We start from the raw sequence: 19,591 nt of genomic DNA on the forward strand, positions 1-19,591 counted from the left end.
AAACCTACATATGCACAACTTGTAAATGTCCTAATACAAAAAACTGAACAATGATCAAATAGCAAGTCTGGAGTTGGTGTTAACAGTTCCTTCAGTTCAATGATAGGAAGCTACTGTATTTTTTTGGTGTGGAGGTGCTGGCGCTGGATTGAGGTGGACACAGTAAGAAGTTTCACAACTCCTTCATGGAGCAGCGCTCCGAAAGCTCGTGATTCCAAATAAATCTGTTGGACTTTAATCTGGTGTTGTGAGACTTTTTACTGTATTTTTTGGGAAAAGAGATCACTTTTTTTCCTTCCTGGTTGTGTAAATGGTAGATAACAGAACAAACTTGGTGTAATATTGTGTACAGATGTGAAATATGCTTTTGTAAGTTTGGAAAAATAAAGAGATAAGTATGTTTTTTTTAAAAAACATGGGAGGGATTTGCAACTGGAGTGTCAGACATTAGCCTGAGAGGGTTTGAGTGGAGGGCAGTGTTTGTGGGTAGAGTAGGTGAAAGTGCAAAGGTGAGAGGTGAACGTGCCAGCCTTCCCCCCGGGTTCAGTTGGAGCAGCTCATTCACCGTCCCCGCTGCTGGTCGATGGATGGGGAGGAGAGATGCTGAAAGCCGCCAACTGGAAGTCGAAGGGCCGCCCGGCTCCCCCGGGCTCGGGCCGGAGCCGCGGCCCCAGTTACTTGGGGAGCCTGTGGCAGGAGAAGCGCTGGATTTTATTCAGGCCGCAGTACACATTGCCGGTGGCCGCCTGCCTCTGGCTGGCCGAGATCTGTGTCAACCTGTGGGTCATTCGGAAGGTGCCTTGTGAGTACAACACAGCCTCAGTACCTGACATGCAATCAAGCACATGATGAAAGGAGACAGTGTCTTCCCCGGGGGATGTATGTGGCACAGGGAATGTAAAGGATAGATTTGAGTTTATGAAATAGTTTATCACGTCGAAACAGCGTGATCACCCACAGTACCGGAGGCCCATCGATTATCCGATCAGTCCTGATCTCACTGTATGGCAGAGCAGACTCGATGGGCTGAATGGACTGACTCTCTGACAGAGTAACCTGCCCAAGACCTCTTCCCCACCCTATCCCCATTTGGGGTGGCACAGTGGTTAGCGCTGCTGCCTCACAACGCAAGGGAACCCAGGTTCAACTCTGGCCTCGGGTCACTGTCTGTGTGGAGTTTGCACGTTCTCCCCGTGTCTGCGTGGGTTTCCTCCGGGTGCTCTGGTTTCCTCCCAAAGTTGTGCGGGTTAGGTCGATTGGCCGTGTTAAATTGCCCCCTTATGTCAGGGGGATTAACAGGGTAAATTTCTGGGGTTATGTGCATAGGGTCTGAGTGGGATTGTGGTCGGTGCAGACTCAATGGACCAAGTGGCCTCCTTTTGCACTGTAGGGATTCTATGGATAACGTAGGAACATACGGATTAGGAGCAGAAGTAGGCAAGTTCAGCCTTTCAAGCCTGCTCCACCATTCAATCAGACCATGGCTGATCTCTCCCTGGTCTCAAATCCACCTCCCCACCTGTTCCCCACTTACCCTTATCCCTTTTTTAAATTAGAAATATACCTATCTCCTTCTTGAAGTCATTCAACAATTCAAACTCCACCCCCACTATAGAAACATAGAAAAACTACAGCACAAACAGGCCCTTCGGCCCATAAGTTGTGCCGAACACATCCCTACCTTCTAGACCTACCTATAACCCTCCATCCTATTACGCTCCATGTACTCATCCAGGAGTCTCTTAAAAGACCCTATTGAGTTCGCCTCCACCACCACTGACGGCAGCCGATTCCACTCGCCCACCACCCTCTGTGTGAAAACTTCCCCCTAACATCTACCCTGCACCTACCCCCCAGCACCCTAAACCTGTGTCCTCTCGTAGCAGACATTTCCACCCTGGGAAAAAGCCTCTGAGAGTCCACCCGATCTATGCCTCTCAACATCTTATACACCTCTATTAGGTCTCCTCTCATCCTTCGTCTCTCCAAGGAGAAAAGACCGAGCTCCCTCAGCCTATCCTCATAAGGCATGCCACTCAATCCAGGCAACATCCTTGTAAATCTCCTCTGCACCCTTTCAATCTTTTCCACATCCTTCCTATAGTGAGGTGACCAGAACTGAGCACAGTACTCCAAGTGGGGTCTGACGAGGGTCTTATATAGCTGCATCATTATCCCCGGACTCCTAAACTCAATCCCTCGATTGATAAAGGCCAGCACACCATACGCCTTCTTAACCACCTCCTCCTCCACCTGCGGGGCCGATTTCAGAGTCCTATGGACCCGGACCCCAAGGTCCTTCTGATCCTCCACAGTACTAAGAGTCTTTCCCTTTATATTGTACTCAGCGAGTTCCACAAATTCACCACCCTCTGAAAGAAGTAGTTCCTCCTCATCTCCGTTTTAAATCTACTACCTCTCAACTTATACCTGTGACCTCTTGTTCTAGATTGCCCCAAAAGAGGAAACATTTGGTCTACATTTACTTTATCAATCCCTTTTAAAGTTTTATATACTTTGATCAGATCCCCTCCCATCCTTCTAAACTCCAGCGAGTATAATCCCACATATTTCCCATGGCTAATCCCCCTAACCTACACATTTTGGGACACTAAGGGGCAATTTAGCATAGTCAATCCGCCCAACCTGCACATCTTTCGGACCGTGGGAGGAAACCGGAGCACCTGGAGGAAACCCATGCAGATACAGGGAAAACATACAAACTCCACACAGACAGTGACCCAAGGCTGGAATTGAACCCGGGTCCCTGGAGCTGTGAGGCAAAAGTGGCAAATCATGTTGCAGCTTTATAGAACCTTAGTTAGGCCGCACTTGGAATACCGTGTTCAATTCTGATTGCCACACTACCAGAAGAATGTGGAGGCTTTGGAGAGGGTACAGAAAAGATTTACCAGGATGTTGCCTGGTATGGAGGGCATTAACTATGAGGAGAGGTTGGAGAAACTTGGTTTGTTCTCACTGGAGCGACGGCGGTTGCTCCTGGTAAATCTTTTCTGTACCCTCTCCAAAGCCTCCACATCCTTCTGGGAGTGTGGCAACCAGAATTGAACACTATATTCCAAGTGCGGCCTAACTAAGGTTCTATAAAGCTGCAACATGACTTGCCACTGTTGCCCTCTTTTTAGGTCAAACCAAACCAAGTAAACAAACTCAGATTAAATCAGGACAAAGTAAAAGGGGCAGCTCCCCAAAAAGGAGGGGGAACAGCCCGAACAGAAATCAAAGTACAAAGGAAACTTAAAAACATTAAATTAAAATGTGATTATTGGGGTCAATGATGCACCCCAACCCCTGCGGTGCCCAGCGGGCGCGGAAAGCGTCAACCTCGCCCGTGGACACCGCATGCTCCCTCTCCAGGGACACCTGGCCGCGAACGTAGCCGCGGTAGAGGGGAAGACAGTCAGGATGGACGGCCCCCTCGATCGCCCGCAGCCTGGACCGGTAAATGGCGCATTTCACCAGGCCCAGGAGCAGGTTCACGAGGAGGTCGCCATCCCTCCCCTCCCCTCTCCGCACCGGGTGTCCGTAGATCAGGAGCGTGGGACTGAAGTGCAGACAAAACATCAACAAAAGGTTCTTCAGGAAAACATAAAGGGAGTGCAGCCTAAGACACACAACAAAGACGTGGTCCACGGACTCCACAAGGCTGCAGAAAGGGCAGTCTTCGGAGCCCGTGAACCAGTGAACCCTACGGTTGTGCGGAACTGCTGCATGCATCACCCTCCACCCCAGGTCCCCGACGTAATTGGGGGAGATCCCTCCGTAGAGGGACCTCCAGCGGGGACCTCCGCCGCCCGGCGGCAACAAGGCCCGCCAAGGTGTATCCGGGCGACAGGCGAGGAGGCAGTGATGGAAGGTGTGCAGCAGCAGCCCGCACAGGAAACGCCTCCGTGCGGTAGAAAAAGGCACGGAGGGCATTTCCGCGAGGCGGCTCAGGCTGTGGGGTACCTCACCCAGGGGAGGGAGCTGAGGCTTTGGGCCAATGTGGAATTCCGCCCGAACAGGGGAACGCTCGGGCGGGATCCCACCGCACGCCTGCGCCGTCTCAAGTTTGCGTGCAGTTTCGGGGCCGAGCACGACCGTCCTAAGGTCTAGGATGGCTTTGGCCACGCGCCAGACGGACGTCCCCGCGCGCTCAGCCAGCACGCGGGGACTCATCCAGCCCGCCCCTCCGCCATCGAGCACGTCCCCGATTCTGGTCACCCCGGCGTCCACAGCCCTCCTCTCCGCCAGCCACCTGAAGTTATACGGCTGGAGGAGCGGATTCCTGAGCAGCGGCTCTCGCACGAGAGCCGCTACTCCTGACGGGGGAGAGCTGCGTCGCGAGGCGACCTTGTTCCAGACAGTGAGGAGGTCCTGGTAAAAGACGGGCAACTCCTGCAGGGCGGTCGGAACACGCCCCAGTTCGATATGCAGGAGCTGCACGTCATAATTGAGGCCGTGCCACTGGCGGAAGAAATACGTCGCCATGGCACACCACTGTGGAGGGGGCTCAACGTAAAGGTACCTCTGCAGGGCCTGGAGACGGAAGGTCGCTATCTGAGTGCGGAGGCACACCAGACCTTGTCCGCCCTCCTCAAGCGGGAGATACAGGACCGCAGCAGGGACCCAGTGCAGTCGATTGCCCCAGAAGAACCGCACGAGGGTTCTCTGGATATCGGTGACAAAGCCAGGGGGAGGGGTCAAAGGGACCAGCCGGTACCACAGCATGGAGGCGACCAGCTGGTTTATGACGAGAACTCGCGCCCTGTAGGACAGCACTCGGAGCAGGCCTGTCCAGCGACTCAGGCGGGCGGAGACTTTGGCCTCCAGCTCCCGCCAGTTCGCCGGCCAGGATTCCTCGGCTGGGCAGAGATGGGCCCCCAAGTAGAGGAGGTTGGTCCTGCTCCAGGTGAAAGGCCTGAGCTCCTCCGGAAGGGGGTCCGTCTCCCAAGGACCGACAAGGAGTCCGGAACACTTGGCCCAGTTGATCCTGGCGGAGGACGCGGCGGAGTACACCGCCTGGCATTCTCGCATCCTCCGCAGGTCAGCCGGGTCCGTGAACATGAGGAGCACGTCGTCGGCGTAAGCTGACAAGACCACCCCTACGTCCGGTCCGCGCAGGGCCAAACCTGACAACCTCCTCCGCAAGAGGCGCAGGAATGGCTCCACGCATACGGAATACAGTTGGCCGGACAAGGGGCAGCCCTGCCGTACTCCTCTCCCGAAGCGAAGGGGCGCCGTCAGGGACCCGTTAACCTTAATCAGACACTCTGCGGCAGAGTACAGTAATCGGATCCGGGCGACAAAATGCGTCCCGAACCCGAATGCCCGCAGAGTCCCGAGTAAATACTCGTGCTCCACCCTGTCGAACGCCTTCTCCTGATCTAATGACAAGAAGGCGCCCGACAGACCAGTCCTCTGGGTGTGATGTATTAGGTCCCGGACCAGGTGGAGATTGTCATGTATACAACGGCCCGGGACCGTGTAGGACTGGTCAGGGTGGATCAAGTGGTCCAGCACGGATCCAAGGCGTGAAGCCGTAGCCCTGGCAAAGATTTTATAATCCGTGCTGAGGAGGGAGACCGGGCACCAGTTCTTGAGCAGGTGGAGATCCCCCTTCTTGGGCAGCAGGGCAATGACGGCCCTGCGCCACGAAAGGGGCATCTCCCCGGTAGCGACGCTCTCCCCCAGGACCCCCGCGTAGTCGCTCCCCAGGACGTCCCAGAACGCCCTGAAGAACTCTACTGTCAGCCCGTCCAGCCCAGGGGCCTTGCCCCGGCTGAGGCCATTTAGGGCGCCGGTCAGCTCGGCCATGGTGGTAGGGGCCTCGAGCCTGCCGACGCCCTCCGGGCTGACCTGCGGCAGGTCCTCCCACAGAGGTCTGCGGGCATCCTCGCTGGACGGATCCGGAGAGAAGAGCGAGGTGTAATACTCCCGGGCAATGGCCCGGATGCCCTCCGGATCCGAGACGGGGGAACCGTCGTCGGCCAGCAGCGTAAGGAGCTGCTGACGGTTAGCCCGCCCTCTTTCCAGCGAGTAGAAGAAGGGGGAGCCGCGGTCCAGGTCCACCCGGAACTGGAGCCGCGACCTCACGTACGCGCCACGAGACCTGGCAAGCTGCAGGTCCCGCAGCGCGTCCTTCTTCTCCCTGTACTCCGAACGCAGGGCCGGGTCCGCGTCAGGCTGACCGAGACGTGCCTCCAGGTCGAGCACCTCCTTCTCCAACTCCTCGAGCCTGGATTTCCGCCTCTTTGTCGACCCCCTCGCGTACCCCTGACAGAAGGTACGGACGTGAGTCTTGCCCACATCCCACCAGAGCCTCAAGGAGGGGAAGCCTCCCCGCTTCCTTCTCCAGCCGGCCCAGAATTGACGGAACGAGTCCAGGAAGCGCTCGTCCTCCAGCAGCGTGTTGTTAAAGTGCCAGTACGCGGACCCCCGCCGGAGGCGAGACGGCGCAAAGTCCGCCCACACCAGGTTGTGGTCCGTGCTCGACACCGGCCGCATGGAGACCGAGGACACGCCGGACACGTGCGCCTTCGAAATGTAAAGGCGGTCGAGCCTGGACGCTCCGACTCCAGGCCTCACGAAAGTGAAGGCGCTGGAGCCAGGATGGAGATGTCTCCAGACGTCCACCAAGTCGTGGGACCCGATCAGGTCCCGCAACTTCACCACCGCCGGAGTGCGCAGCCAGGGGCCGGTGCGGTCCCGTGCCTCGAGGATGCAGTTGAAATCTCCCCCGAGGATAATGCATTCGCCCCCCGCGATGGTGTCGATGTGAGCGGACACTTTCTCGTAGAAAGTCGCTTGCTGCGGTCCGCCGCCCGGGGCGTAGACATTCAGCAAGTGAATGACCACGCCCCCCTCACGGACCGTCAAATGCAGCAACCGGCCTGGCACCGGCTCCTTGACCCCCAAGATCTCCGGCTTATAACGCGGGGCCAACAAGATAGCCACCCCGCAAGAAGCGAGCGTGAGGTGGCTCATGTAGACCCCCCCTCGCCACTCCAGGAGCCATTGGGCTTCGTCTCCCGGAACGGTGTGGGTTTCCTGCAGGAAACACACCGCATACTTCCTGTCACGGAGGACCGAGAAGTTCTGGAACCTGCGGTGTGGCTCACTGCTGCCGTTGATGTTGAGGCTGGCTATGGTCACCTTCATGTCAGCAGCTTTGTGCCACCGTCACCACTTAACTAGGTGTGTGGGGGGGCGCTGGCGCAATTCTCGCCAGTCCACCCCCCACCTTTTCGAGCCTGTGGAGGAACCGCAGTACCCAGCGCCGCTCTATTTTCTCCAGGCCCGCGGAGGCATGCGAGCATGCCCTCATGGACCGGACGAGTCGCGCCAGGTCCGGCCAGCGGCCGAGGGCTAGCCGGATTATGTCGGAGCGACTGGAATGGCTACAGATAAATGTTGCCTCACAGCTCCAGGGACCCGGGTTCAATTCCAGCCTTTGGTCACTGTCTGTGTGGAGTTTGTACATTTTCCCAGTATCTGCATGGGTTTCCTCCAGGTGCTCTGGTTTCCTCCCACGGTCCGAAAGATAGAAGTCTACAAGATCATGAGAGGCATGGACAGAGTGGATAGTCAGAAGCTTTTTCCCAGGACGGAAGAGTCAATTACTAGGGGGCAGAGGCTTAAGATGTAAGGGGCAAGGTTTAAAGGAGATGTACGAGGCAGATTTTTTACACAGAGTGGTGGGTGCCTGGAACTCGTTGCCGGGGGAGGTAAAGGAAGCGGATATGGTAGTGACTTTTAAGAGGCGTCTTGACAAGTACATGAATAGGATGGGAATAAAGGGCTATGGTCCCCGGAAGGGTAGGGGGTTTTAGTTCAGTCGGGCAGCATGGTCGGTGTAGGCTTGGAGGGCCGAAGGGCCTGTTCCTGTGCTGTAATTTTCTTTGATCTTTGTTCTTTTGTTCAGTGTTAACCACTATGCTACCATACCGCCCATGGTGCATTGAGCAATACATACCCTAACACTCGACACCGTGGAATGGGGAGATGATGCTCAGTTTTCAGCTACAGAATAGGCTGGAGGTAATCACTGATCACTCTGGCATCTTCTAACAGGGGAAACAGTAAGATAGTCCATCGCAAATGTTAACTGACATCTCTCGGTAATCACCAGATGGGCAATTTACAAAGATTGGAAGTAGGCGTGCAGTCTGTCTGCTATTTTCTGCAGCAAAAATGTGTGGTTAATATACTGAAAGCAAGTAATATTACCATTTACAATTAAGCAAGGTTAATAAGACCATAAAATATCGGAACAGAAGTAGGCCATTCAGCCCATTGTGTCTGCTCTGCCTTTCAATTAGATCATGACTGATCTGATAATCCACAACTCCACTTTCCTGCCTTGTGTGTCGGCACGGTGGCACAGTAGTTAGTACTGCTGCCTCACAGTGCCAGGGAATGGGTTCGATTCCTGGGTTGGGTGACTGTGGAGTCTGCATATTCTTCCCATGTCTGCGTGGTTTTCCTCCGGATGCTCTGGTTTCCCCTCTCAGTCCAAACGACGTGCTAGTTAGGCGCATTAGTCATGCTAAATTCTCCCTCAGCGTACCCGAACAGGTGCTGGACTGTGGCGACTAGGGGATTTTCACAGTAACTTCATTGCAGTGTTAATGTAAGGCTACTTGTGACACCAATAAATAAACTTTAAGTGTTAGTGGACTGTCCAAATGTGAAGGAATCGACAGTAACCTGGCAGCCAAAACTTGCATTTTCAGTAAGCAATTAGCAACAAGGGGGGCAAATTTTCCCGTTCCGCCCACCCCGGGATTCATAGCGGGCAAGGGGTGGACCATGGAAAGGTCCGTTAACTTCGGGTGGGATTTTCCGGTTTCGGTGGCAAGCACAGCCGGAAAATCCCGCCCAGGGACTCAGCCCAACTTGCCTTTCCTTAAATCTACTTGATTTTTCTTTAACGAGAGGTTCCCCTACCATTACCCAGTTCAGTCATATAACTCACCATGGACTGTGAATCAAGCCTGATATTTACCTAGTTCATGTGGTTCAAAGCCAGAGTATTTACATCTGTCTACTATGGAGCTCAATTTTTTTGCCATTAAAACAGGAAAGTGAAATAATAATTATCAGCAATTATTATTTGCATGTAAGCCTACTTGTGACACCAATAAATACACCTTATTTCCATAACCATTGATTCTCTTACGGATTAAAAATCTACCCATACTTAACCCAGCCTCTACGGTAAAGATTTCCACAGATTCACTACCGTCAGAAGAAACTCCTCCTCAACTCTATCCTAAATGGGCAAGCCCCTTAAAAGTTTTAAAGTTTATTTATTAGTCACAAGTAAGGCTTACATTAACACTGCAATGAAGTTACTGTGAAATTCCCCTAGTCGCCACACCCTGTTGCCTGTTTGGGTCAATGCACCTAACCAGTACGTCTTTCAAAATGTGAGAGGAAACCGGAGCACCCGGAGGAACCCACACAAACACTGGGAGAACGTGCAAACTCCACACAGACAGTGACCCAAGCCACGGATCGAACCCAGGTCCCTGGTGCTGTGTGGCAGCAGTGCTAACCACTGTGCTACCGTGCCCCTTAATAATAGATGTTGAAATGATCTTAGTGATATGGCACTAGATACTTTCTTGGAATATATTTCTATAAAATGTAAATCAGGAAAATAAGTATATGATAGACTGAAACCTGCTGGTGCAGTGGATTTGATAATGTACAGATGTTTTACTGCACCCTTCAGTTCGATTTTACATGCCCTAACTTGCAGGAAGTGAGAGTTGATTGGTCACAACAAAGGCTTAAGTTTCTATTTACAAGGATATGCCCTTTACCAAATCTGAATATATTTAACTATTTAAACTGGAAGCAATAAAGAGTCAATCAAAACAAGTTTCCGAGTTAAAGAAAGCAAATTTGTTAACCATTGAACCTGAAAAAAATAATAACAGCGTTATGTCAAGCATTCGGCCTTCGTGCAGCCATTTAGGCACATAAAAAGAGGTATCAGAACAAAGGGGAATTGGTGTCAAATTTTTTAAAAAGCACAAGAATATATGGTTAAGTGTCCTTTGCCCTCGAGGCATAGATTTTCAACATTGCAGCTAATTTGAGTCAGCTAGTTTCTTGGACATGGTCAGATGTTGCAATTATTACAAGATCTCAGTTAGCTGGTAGATTTTTGGTAGAATTGGTTTCTCAAACCAGGCAATGTGGGCAACACGCTTATTCCAAAATAGAGAGAGAGAGCCCTCAGCTTGTTTCCTCTGCTGAAGACTTTCTAGACATTGCCTGTGGCATTTGCAATCTCTATCTCATGACGGGCAGCCTTGCCTTGAAATACTTCACCCATTGTATATTTCCAAGAGGCTTTGAATAGGTCTGTTTGTGGCAACCATTGTTTCAATACTTTGTACTTTGTATTTTTAATGTTTCTTCCTTAGACAGAGTATCTGGATGACAGGAAATGTCTCTCTCTTCAAACTCTCCTGACAGTGACTTGTTGGTTTCTCACCTCGACCTTGGAATATGGCCTTGCATTTTTTTAAAGCGACTTGTTCTGTCGCGGTTCAAATTTGCAAAATTTCCAATCAGTTGAAAGTTGACAAGTTTATGTTTATTTATTAGTGTCACAGGTAGGCTTACGTTAACAGTGCAATGAAGTTACTGTGAAAATCCCCGAGTTGTCACACTCGGGCACCTGTTCGGGTACACTAAGGAAGACTTTAGCATGGCCAATGCACCTAACTAGCACATCTTTCAGACTGTGGGAGGAAACCCAAGCAGGTACAGGGAGAAAGTGCAGACGGACTCCGCACAGTGACCCAAGTCGGGAATCAAACCTGTGTCCCATGCGCTGTGAGGCAGCAGTGATAACCACTGTGCCACCATACATTCAAAAATAAAGTGGCACGGCCTCATAACAAGATGCAAATCATTTACATGCATATCCTTTTCTCAAAGGAAGCTTCATTAAAACTGTGTAACTATTATAGTTATTGGAGTTGTTTTACTCTGGGACTAATAGCCAGATTTCAGTTTGTTTGTAGAAAGGGATTCAAAAGGAAACATGTAGGGAAACTGTATCCTCTGGTGGGGGATTCCAGAAACAAGAGGGAATAATAAAATTAGAGTGAGACCATTTAGGAATTAAATCAAGAGGCATTCTTTTACATGAAGTTAGTGGAAATCTGGAACACTCTCTCTCCCCACCAAATCCAAAAATGATGCAGCTACTGAGACAGCGAAGTTTTTAAGACTGAGATCAATATACTTTTGCGGTAAAGGTAAATTAAAGTTTATTTATTCTCACAAGGCTTACATTGACACTGCAATGAAGTTACTGTGAAAATCCCCATCAATGGAATCAATCCAGGTATCAATGGAAATGGAATAAAGGGTTAATAGAGTTGAGATACAGATTAGCTATCGAAGGGGTTAAAATCATTGAATGCAGCAGAGCTCTCCTGTGAATTAAGTACAGCACAATTCCCTGGAATGCTGCTGTGAAGATGTTTCAATGTATTTCCCACACTTGCAGATGGGCAGCTGAAACAAGCAGACCAAGGGACAAGAGGGTGAGAACTCCGATAACGACAAGCAATAACAGCAGGCGTGGATTTTGGATGGTGTTACCATTTAGGTGTACCTCATTAGTAATTAATCATTATAATTAGATAAGCATATAGAGACTGCAACTGATTGACTATATTCACCTGACATAAATGAAGTAACCAGAACTATTAGTTGCAATTGAATATCAATGACTTCAGAACAAATGTACTCTTGTGATTGGTATATGCAAATCACTTGTAAGATGAGCAAAAAATATATCTATCCATGCCATGTATCACTCAGTAAGTCTGTACGCCACCTGGTGGGCAGCAGACTTCCTTGTTATAGCATGAATAAAGGTTGACCTAAAACTCCAAAAGCTTTATCTCAAGGTGGAAGTACCCGTTTTGCTGGATAGCAGTGAAATTCCACCTCGGCCCTGTTTTCATTGAGCGGTGGAACATGCTCTGGGAGCTGAATGGCTTTTACTGTCCGGTCCTCCAAATTATCAGATAAATCTTTACCTTAGAAATCAGGCACCCTCCATTTGTTTCTGTTTTAGAAAGAAAATCCTCATGACTCCAGGCAGGTAGTGGAAACAAGGACAGCATTCTTTTAAAAGTTCATATATTTCTGGAAACAAGGGCTTTTGAGATGTCAAATGACATGTTAGCTTGCTGAGATCACAGAATTGATAATTATCAATCTTGTGTTTTACGTATATGCTGATGACAAAAGGTTTTCAAGTTAAGCAGCAACAAGTGTTTGACATACTGGATGCCAATTCTTCTGTTGATTCTGCAAATTGTGTCCGAATTCTTTTGAGGTAGAAATATATCTGAACTTTCAGAAGATATTTGGCAAAGTGGCACACTGGTAACTTACAAAAGAGAGGAAACCTAGCCTAGGAATCAAGGGGAAAATGGGTGCTCTGGATATAAAAGCAGCTCAGTGCGGAAGCAAAAGGTGGTGGATGGATCTTTTCCAGACAGAGAGAGGTGGTTTGCAGTGATGGTCCCAGGGCTCAAATTTGGGTCTGTTACTCTTAATTCTTATAATTGTCCCAGAAGCATGTGTGGGAAGTGGCATTATAAAGTTTGCAGACATTATGAAACTTGGTAAAGTTGTCAGTCAAACTGAGGATTTAGGGTGGCTTGGGATGATGAAACATGGCAGATGCAGTTCCATGTGTGAAGTGTGACATGATGTATTTTGGGAGGGTGAGTATGGAAAAGCAATATAATATGTAGGGCACAAGTTTAAGGAGTACAGATGAGCAGTGAGACCTTGGTGTTTGTATGTACAAATCCTCAAACATTGGAGGGCAAATTGATGATGTGGTTAAACAAACATTGGTTACTTGGGTTTATGGATAGGGGAGTTGAATATAGTTTCATAGAATGGTTATAGTATGGACGGTGGCTGTTCAATTGTCTGTATTGAAAGTAGTGTGTCGTGAATTTTATCACGAATCCTTTTTAAAATAGGCTTGAGTATTGTATTTTTGCAGAGTAACTGATGAGCTAAGTTGTCATAAATGATTAGGGATTTGGATGATTTTGAAATATGGTTTTTAGTTTGATACAAGTCTATGTAATGTGCTAGTCCTTGAAACTGCTGCAAATGTGCTGCCACCCTAAAATATTGCAGCCACAAAATGCCTATAATGTAGTTTACACAAGCTAAATTATCTTTTGGGAAAATTACAAACAATTTGAATTAGTAATCTCAGTATTTGGATATCTTTACTGCATTTGATGTTTGTTTAAAATAAAAGTACCATACTTAGATTTTTCACCGTGAATTCTTGGATATGCAGGTAGCTAAGCATCAGATCCCATACCCTTGATTTTTATGGGTAGCCACATTTGGGTTGGACGGGGTGTGGGCAGGTGGGAAAAGCCCATGGTGTATTGAGTATAGAGTCCCAGGCCATTTTAACTTCCAAACTTTAGTTCAGCAAGCCATCAGAAACCAACCAGTGCGCAAGAGTGAGAAATTAGCACAGGAACCTTGGGATGCCAGGGACTCAGAGGAACTGTCCTTGGCATAAGCTCAGCACTGGATAAGGGCTTTGACAACCAATGGCAGTGAGTAGAGGTAGGGGCAAGGTTTTAAATGCCCAAGGGCTTCTTTTGCAGCCTGGTTGCAAGACATGAGGCACACCTGGTCTTCTTCCTACTGTCTCTCAAGAAGTGTTCGCAAGAGTAATTTAACAAAATCTACCTTGGCCCCTTTAGCCAGTCGCACCTCCTGATGTGGCTACATATAGTGGGCCTCACCTGACTTCATCTTTAAATTCAAATTGCAATTGGGACTTTTGAATGTAAAGTAGCCAACCCTCTGCCTGCAGCGGGAGCCCTAACCAAAGATGAAATTGTGCTGGATTACTTCGGTGTGACTTCAGGCCACTAAGTGGACTCAGCCAGTTACTCTCCCATACACTATTTTCATTGCATGTGCAGGGGCTGAAATCAAGGCCATATGAATCTTGGAGGTGGGTGTAAAATAGGGCAAAATAGGTCCAATTGAAAAATGCAAAATATAAATGAGTTGATCTTGTTTAGTCAGAAATCATTGTTGGCTTTTCTATGGCCATTTTCTATTTTATTCTCTTTTTAGCATTGCTCTTGTTAACCTTCGATAAACTATTGCAATGATCCATGTTCAGAGAGAGAGGAGAAAAAGATTGCAGTGTTTTTCTGTTAACTGATCAATGGTATTGATAACTGGTGTGATGTTCCTATCCCACACTAAGTCATTCTCCTGGTTGGTCAGTACAGTAAGCCACACTGGTTCCTCCTAAACCACTGATAGACAATCTAGATTAGTGAGTAGGTCGCATGAGTGGCCTTCCTTCATTTCTGTGGGCAGCAAGATTGAAATCAGACTTGTTCACTAACCATCACCCTGTGAATCAGATTGAACACATTACATACATGCCAAATATTTTATAATGAGTTGCAGAACGTGCTTAACCATTCATATATTAATTGAGCTACCAACTTCAAATGGTATATACAAAATAAGTACACTTTGGTTACAGAGGGACTGCATGGTTCTCACAGTCAATGCTGTGTGCAGTCAGCATGCTCCTCGCTTCACATGCCCTTTCTTTACCTGCGTATCCCATTAGTCATGTGGCAGGAAGAAAACTACGCGGATGGAAACCGGCAGAATCTGGCAACCCTGCATGTGGACAACAATCAAAAAGATGTCTTGTGGACCATGCTCTGAATCCTGATGGGTTACATGCAGCCCACAAGCTGCAGATTTCCCAACACTGTCCTCAAACAGAGTGTGAAAATATCACAGAGCAATTGGGCATCTTTCTTTCCCTATGGGAAAAGTTCCTGGCTGCTACTTTGCAACTGCCCCTGTTCTGATAAGGGTCATTGACCTGAAATGTTAACCTCCCCACAGCTGCTCCCAGATTTGCTGAGTACTTCCAGCATTTTCTGTTTTTATTTCAGATTCCCAGCATCCTTAGGATTTTGTTTTTATGAAAACATCAAAAATAATTTGAGTCTAAATGTTTCCTGTACTTTTAGACACGGAAATAGACTGGAAAGCCTATATGGATGAGGTGGAAGGTGTGATTAATGGAACATATGATTACACCGAGTTGAAAGGAGATACAGGACCTCTTGTGTAAGTATTGGGCACCAGGTCCCTACATTACAACCAATTGTCTGATCAAACAACTAAAACTGCCTGCACCCTCCGATTTTGGAATTGTATATATCATTACAGTTTTTATTTAGTGTACAAATGAAGAGAGAAATTTTGCAAATATATTGGATCACAATATCGACAATTGCTATTATGTGAGTTCTTTGGATTTCTACTACGGTCTGGGAGATTACATTCAAATTTCTGCCCTTTTTTTCTTTGAAATTTCAAATTTGGCCTTGCTTTTTGTTATATGAATGCAAGTTCTTTTCCTTATTAGGGATGAAAATCTGTTGATTTTCCTGTTGATATTCCAGTATCATTTATGAGTCTTTCAATGCTCTTGGTAATTGTCAGAGTACATTTGTGAGACAGTTGCTCTTCTTATGTCAAGGAAAGTAACTCAGGCTAAGGTGTGACCCCGTAGGCATCAATAGCCCATTATACCTCCTACAATGACCATTCTTTATGTGTCAACCTAAGTCAGTGTCAGCTGGAAAAACGAACTGCAGCTATTGTTGGAGCTGTAATTGCCCATTTTCTACATACGAGGTTTACCACAGTGACAATAGGGTGGTGAGGAATGATGCGACTAATTTTGGTAACAAATTTTCACCATAGTTAAAATCAGCTAACTGTGATAGGATGGGGAGCATTGCCATCAGATTGTTAGAGTTATATTTGAACGCATTATGTTTGCTACATGGTATAGTTTGAAGATGCACATGGATATCAAAATGTCTATGAATGAATATAGAGCAATGCACAGGTAATTATGCAATTACTGAGATTAACCTGTAGGACACTAATACACTGTGCTATTCTTTCTCTGCACAGTTATCCCGCTGGGTTTGTTTATATCTTTATGGTGCTGTATTACATCACAGATCATGGCGCAAACATCCAAATCGGACAGTACATGTTTGCCGTCTTCTACCTCATTACCCTGCTGCTGGTCTTCAGAATTTACAATCAAACAAAAAAGGTGAGTAGCATCCTGTACCTGTGTAGAATGGAAACAGACAATGATTTTTATGCAAATATTTGATCGACTTAGCTTCCATGTTGTCATGGGCACGTCCATATTACAAAGTAGACATTTAAAAAATATTAAAAGATTGTGAGGGCAATTCTCCCATCCCGCTGCACTGCTTTTGTAGCGCAGTGGGCCAGAAGACTGGAGCGGAGGCCGCTTTGCGGGCTCCCCGCTGAGTGCCACGGCCTCCGCGAGTCTTCGAGTGCCAGATTTCAGCATGTATGTGAAAACTAATGCTGTGCCTTAGGATGATGCCACGAATGGTCAGTATGTAGATGAGAAATAAGAGGGCGGGGTGGTCAAGATAGATCCCGAGGGGACACCATCTGTGACAGTCCAGGAGCAGGAAGAGAAGCCACTGCAAGTGATTCTTTAGCTATGATTAGATAGCTGAGAATGGAACCACATGAGGGCACCCCCACTTAAATGGATGACAGTGGTGAAGTGGCATCACCAGCTCTCTCGATGACTCCCTTGTTGCTAAGTTATCAAACTGCTTATTAAATATTGGGAAGACTGAAGCCATTGTTTTTGGTCTCCACTCTAAACTCTGTCCCCTCTCCCTGGCAGCAGTCTAAGGTCACACCAGTCTGTTCATAAGCTTAGTATCACGTTTGATCCCAAGACAAACCTGCCTATTTCCACCTCAGTAACATCACCCAACTTCACATCGTTTCAGCTCATCTGCTACTGAAACCCTTATCCATGTCATTGTTACTCTTAGGCTCGACAATTCCAGAGCATTCCTTGCTGGTCTACCCTTTGTACATCTTAGATACTCCAAAACTCTATTGCCCATGTCTTCATTCTCATTAAGTCCTGTTCCCCTCTTACCCCTGTGCTCTGCACTTGATCAGGTCAGCATTGGCTCCCAGTCAAGCAATGTCTTAACTTTAAAAGATTCATCCTTATCTTTAAATCCCTCCATGGCCTTGCCTTTCCCTATCTCAGCTATCTCGGCAATCTCTTCCATACACACAACCCGCCATGATATCTGTGCTCGTCCAATTCTTGCTTCTTGTGCATTCCCTGATTAGAATTGTTGTACCATCAGTGGCTGTGCCTTCAATTGCTCAGGCCTCAAGCTCTGGAGTTCTCTCCCTACTCCTTTCCACCTCTTTACCTCAGTTTCCTCTTTTCTTAAACTTACTTCTTTGATCAAGCTTTTGACCATCTGACCTCAGATCTATTTATATGGCTCAGTGTCGTACTTAGTTTTATAATGCTCCCATGAAGCACCTTGGGACTTTCATTATGTTAAAGGTGCTATCTAAATAGGAAAGTTGTCATTTTGAAATTGCGCCATCTCATTCAATGGTTTACATCCTGGCCTTTTGAATTCCAGGATTTAATGACTATACCTTTGTCAGCACTACTGTTGAATCTGGTACCCCATCCATTGGTGATCTCTGAGTTCGCTGATCCTTCTCGTTGCAGATCTGCAGCTTTGGAAGGCTGTGGAGGACATCACAGCTGCTGAACTTGAATTTGGACCCACACTGCATCCACCTGTGCACAGTGCTGGGTTAGTCATGGCGGGGGGAGGGGGATGCCCTGGCTGTGTGTAGGAACAATGCATAAATCTCAAAATGAGAACCTGATTAAAATCAGGGTTGTTGCAACCAGTTGATGTGTTCTACAACTACCCCAGCTAAGTCAGCACAGTGTTAATACAACCCATTTGTTTATCTCTGAGCTATTGACTTGCAAGTTACATTGCATAACGGAGCGAGTCAAAAGGTGAATCAATCATCCCTAGGTTGATGTTGCACACCACCTAGCAGGTGTCTCAACAGTAACATTGGCAAAGGCTGGCAGTTGGTCACCTGATGTTTTCTCAGTTGGTGAATAGTAGATGGCATTTTATGTGCTATTTTGATAATCCCTGCTTTCTCATATTTGTTGGTGGCTTTTGTACTGACGAGGGGAGTTTGGGGTTCCGTTGGATGAATGTTTAGTAATGGAATTCCACAAAATGTTTCACTTGCAGTGGACAATGTCTGCTCTTCAAATATTAAAGCTCAAATTCACACACTTTCCAACATTTGTTTTCCAGGTTCCGCCATTTGTGTTTTTCTTCATGTGCTGTGCCTCCTATCGGATCCACTCTATTTTCATCCTTCGACTCTTTAATGACCCGATTGCCATGATGATCTTCTACATGGCTGTGAACCTCTTTTTGAGCAATCATTGGTCACTGGGCTGCTGTTTCTTTAGGCAAGTGCTGTAATAAGCAAGAACTCAGATGGTGATATTATTACATTATGGAAATGGCTAAAAACTTGCAAACCTATCAAAAAAAGGTCAGGAAAAGAATGGAATATCGACCAAGCCTTTCCATCCTGACAAAAATGTAACCTAAGTATACTCCTCCCTTTGCCCCTACAGCCATGCAATCTCCTAGGCAAGACACACCAATTTAGAAAAAATATCTATGCCGAAGTCTTGCTGCTATTGACTTGCAATTCACACCGGCAGGATTTTACGGTCCCACCGACGACGCACCCCCGCTGTGGGTTTTCCAACAGTGAGGGGTGCGCTCATCAGGAAACCCCATTGACAATGGTGGGACCATAAGATCTCCCGCCAGTGAGCAGCACGCCGCCTCCCACCATCGCAAAACATGCCATGGAGAGGGAGAAAAATCCCGCCTTAAGGAAATTTTAGAGGTATTGATGACTAACAATCTTTGTCAACCTACCGACTTATGCCTTCCATTCACAGGAACTCGTGCTGATACCTATACTCAGTCCAAAGATGTGTGGGTTAGGTTGATTGGCCATGCTAAATTGACCATAGTTTTGGGGGGATTAGCAGGGTAAATATATGGGATAGGATGGCATTGTTGTTGGTGCAGACTTGATGGGCCGAATGGCCTCCTTCTGTGCTATAGGGATTCTATGATTCTATAGTGAACCCACACATACATTGCAGCCTGTTCCAGCCATTAGCAATGTTCTGCAAAGAGGCACTTTCTGTTTAATTTAAATCTGTACTTTCGGAGCTTGGAATGATTCCCCCTAATCCTCCCCTCTCCATCTAGTATTAATCTACCACTTGAATTGAATGTAATCCCTTCCTCATTTTAAAGACCTCAATCGTATCCCTTTGAATTCTATCATTCTCCAAAGTAAAATGCACCAATTATCTATGTCTGTCCCATTAATTTAAGCTAAATATCTTTGAGTGATCCTCCACTGTTAATTATTCAAGGCCTCAACATCCCCCATTCAGCAGAAAGTAAAGCCCACAACATGAATATCTAGTTAATCTGGTTTGTTGGTGTTGATTGAGGAATCGGCTTTGGCCAGGACAGCAAAAAAATCTCCCCTC

General features: G+C 47.5%; 1 protein-coding gene across 1 annotated transcript in view; it reads left to right on the forward strand.

Moving 5' to 3' along the window:
• The first annotated feature begins 493 nt into the window (after nucleotides 1-493).
• The window catches only part of alg3 (ALG3 alpha-1,3- mannosyltransferase), a 41,670-nt gene continuing 22,572 nt past the window's right edge, over nucleotides 494-19,591 (forward strand). The window contains exons 1-4 of the mRNA XM_078206546.1: nucleotides 494-802; nucleotides 15,102-15,201; nucleotides 16,060-16,207; nucleotides 18,315-18,475. Of these exons, the coding sequence (XP_078062672.1) occupies nucleotides 601-802; nucleotides 15,102-15,201; nucleotides 16,060-16,207; nucleotides 18,315-18,475 (611 nt within the window). The 5' untranslated portion in view covers nucleotides 494-600. The remainder of the gene's footprint in view (nucleotides 803-15,101; nucleotides 15,202-16,059; nucleotides 16,208-18,314; nucleotides 18,476-19,591) is intronic.

Source organism: Mustelus asterias, chromosome 3 (genome assembly GCF_964213995.1).
Source record: "Mustelus asterias chromosome 3, sMusAst1.hap1.1, whole genome shotgun sequence".
NCBI lineage: Eukaryota > Metazoa > Chordata > Chondrichthyes > Carcharhiniformes > Triakidae > Mustelus > Mustelus asterias.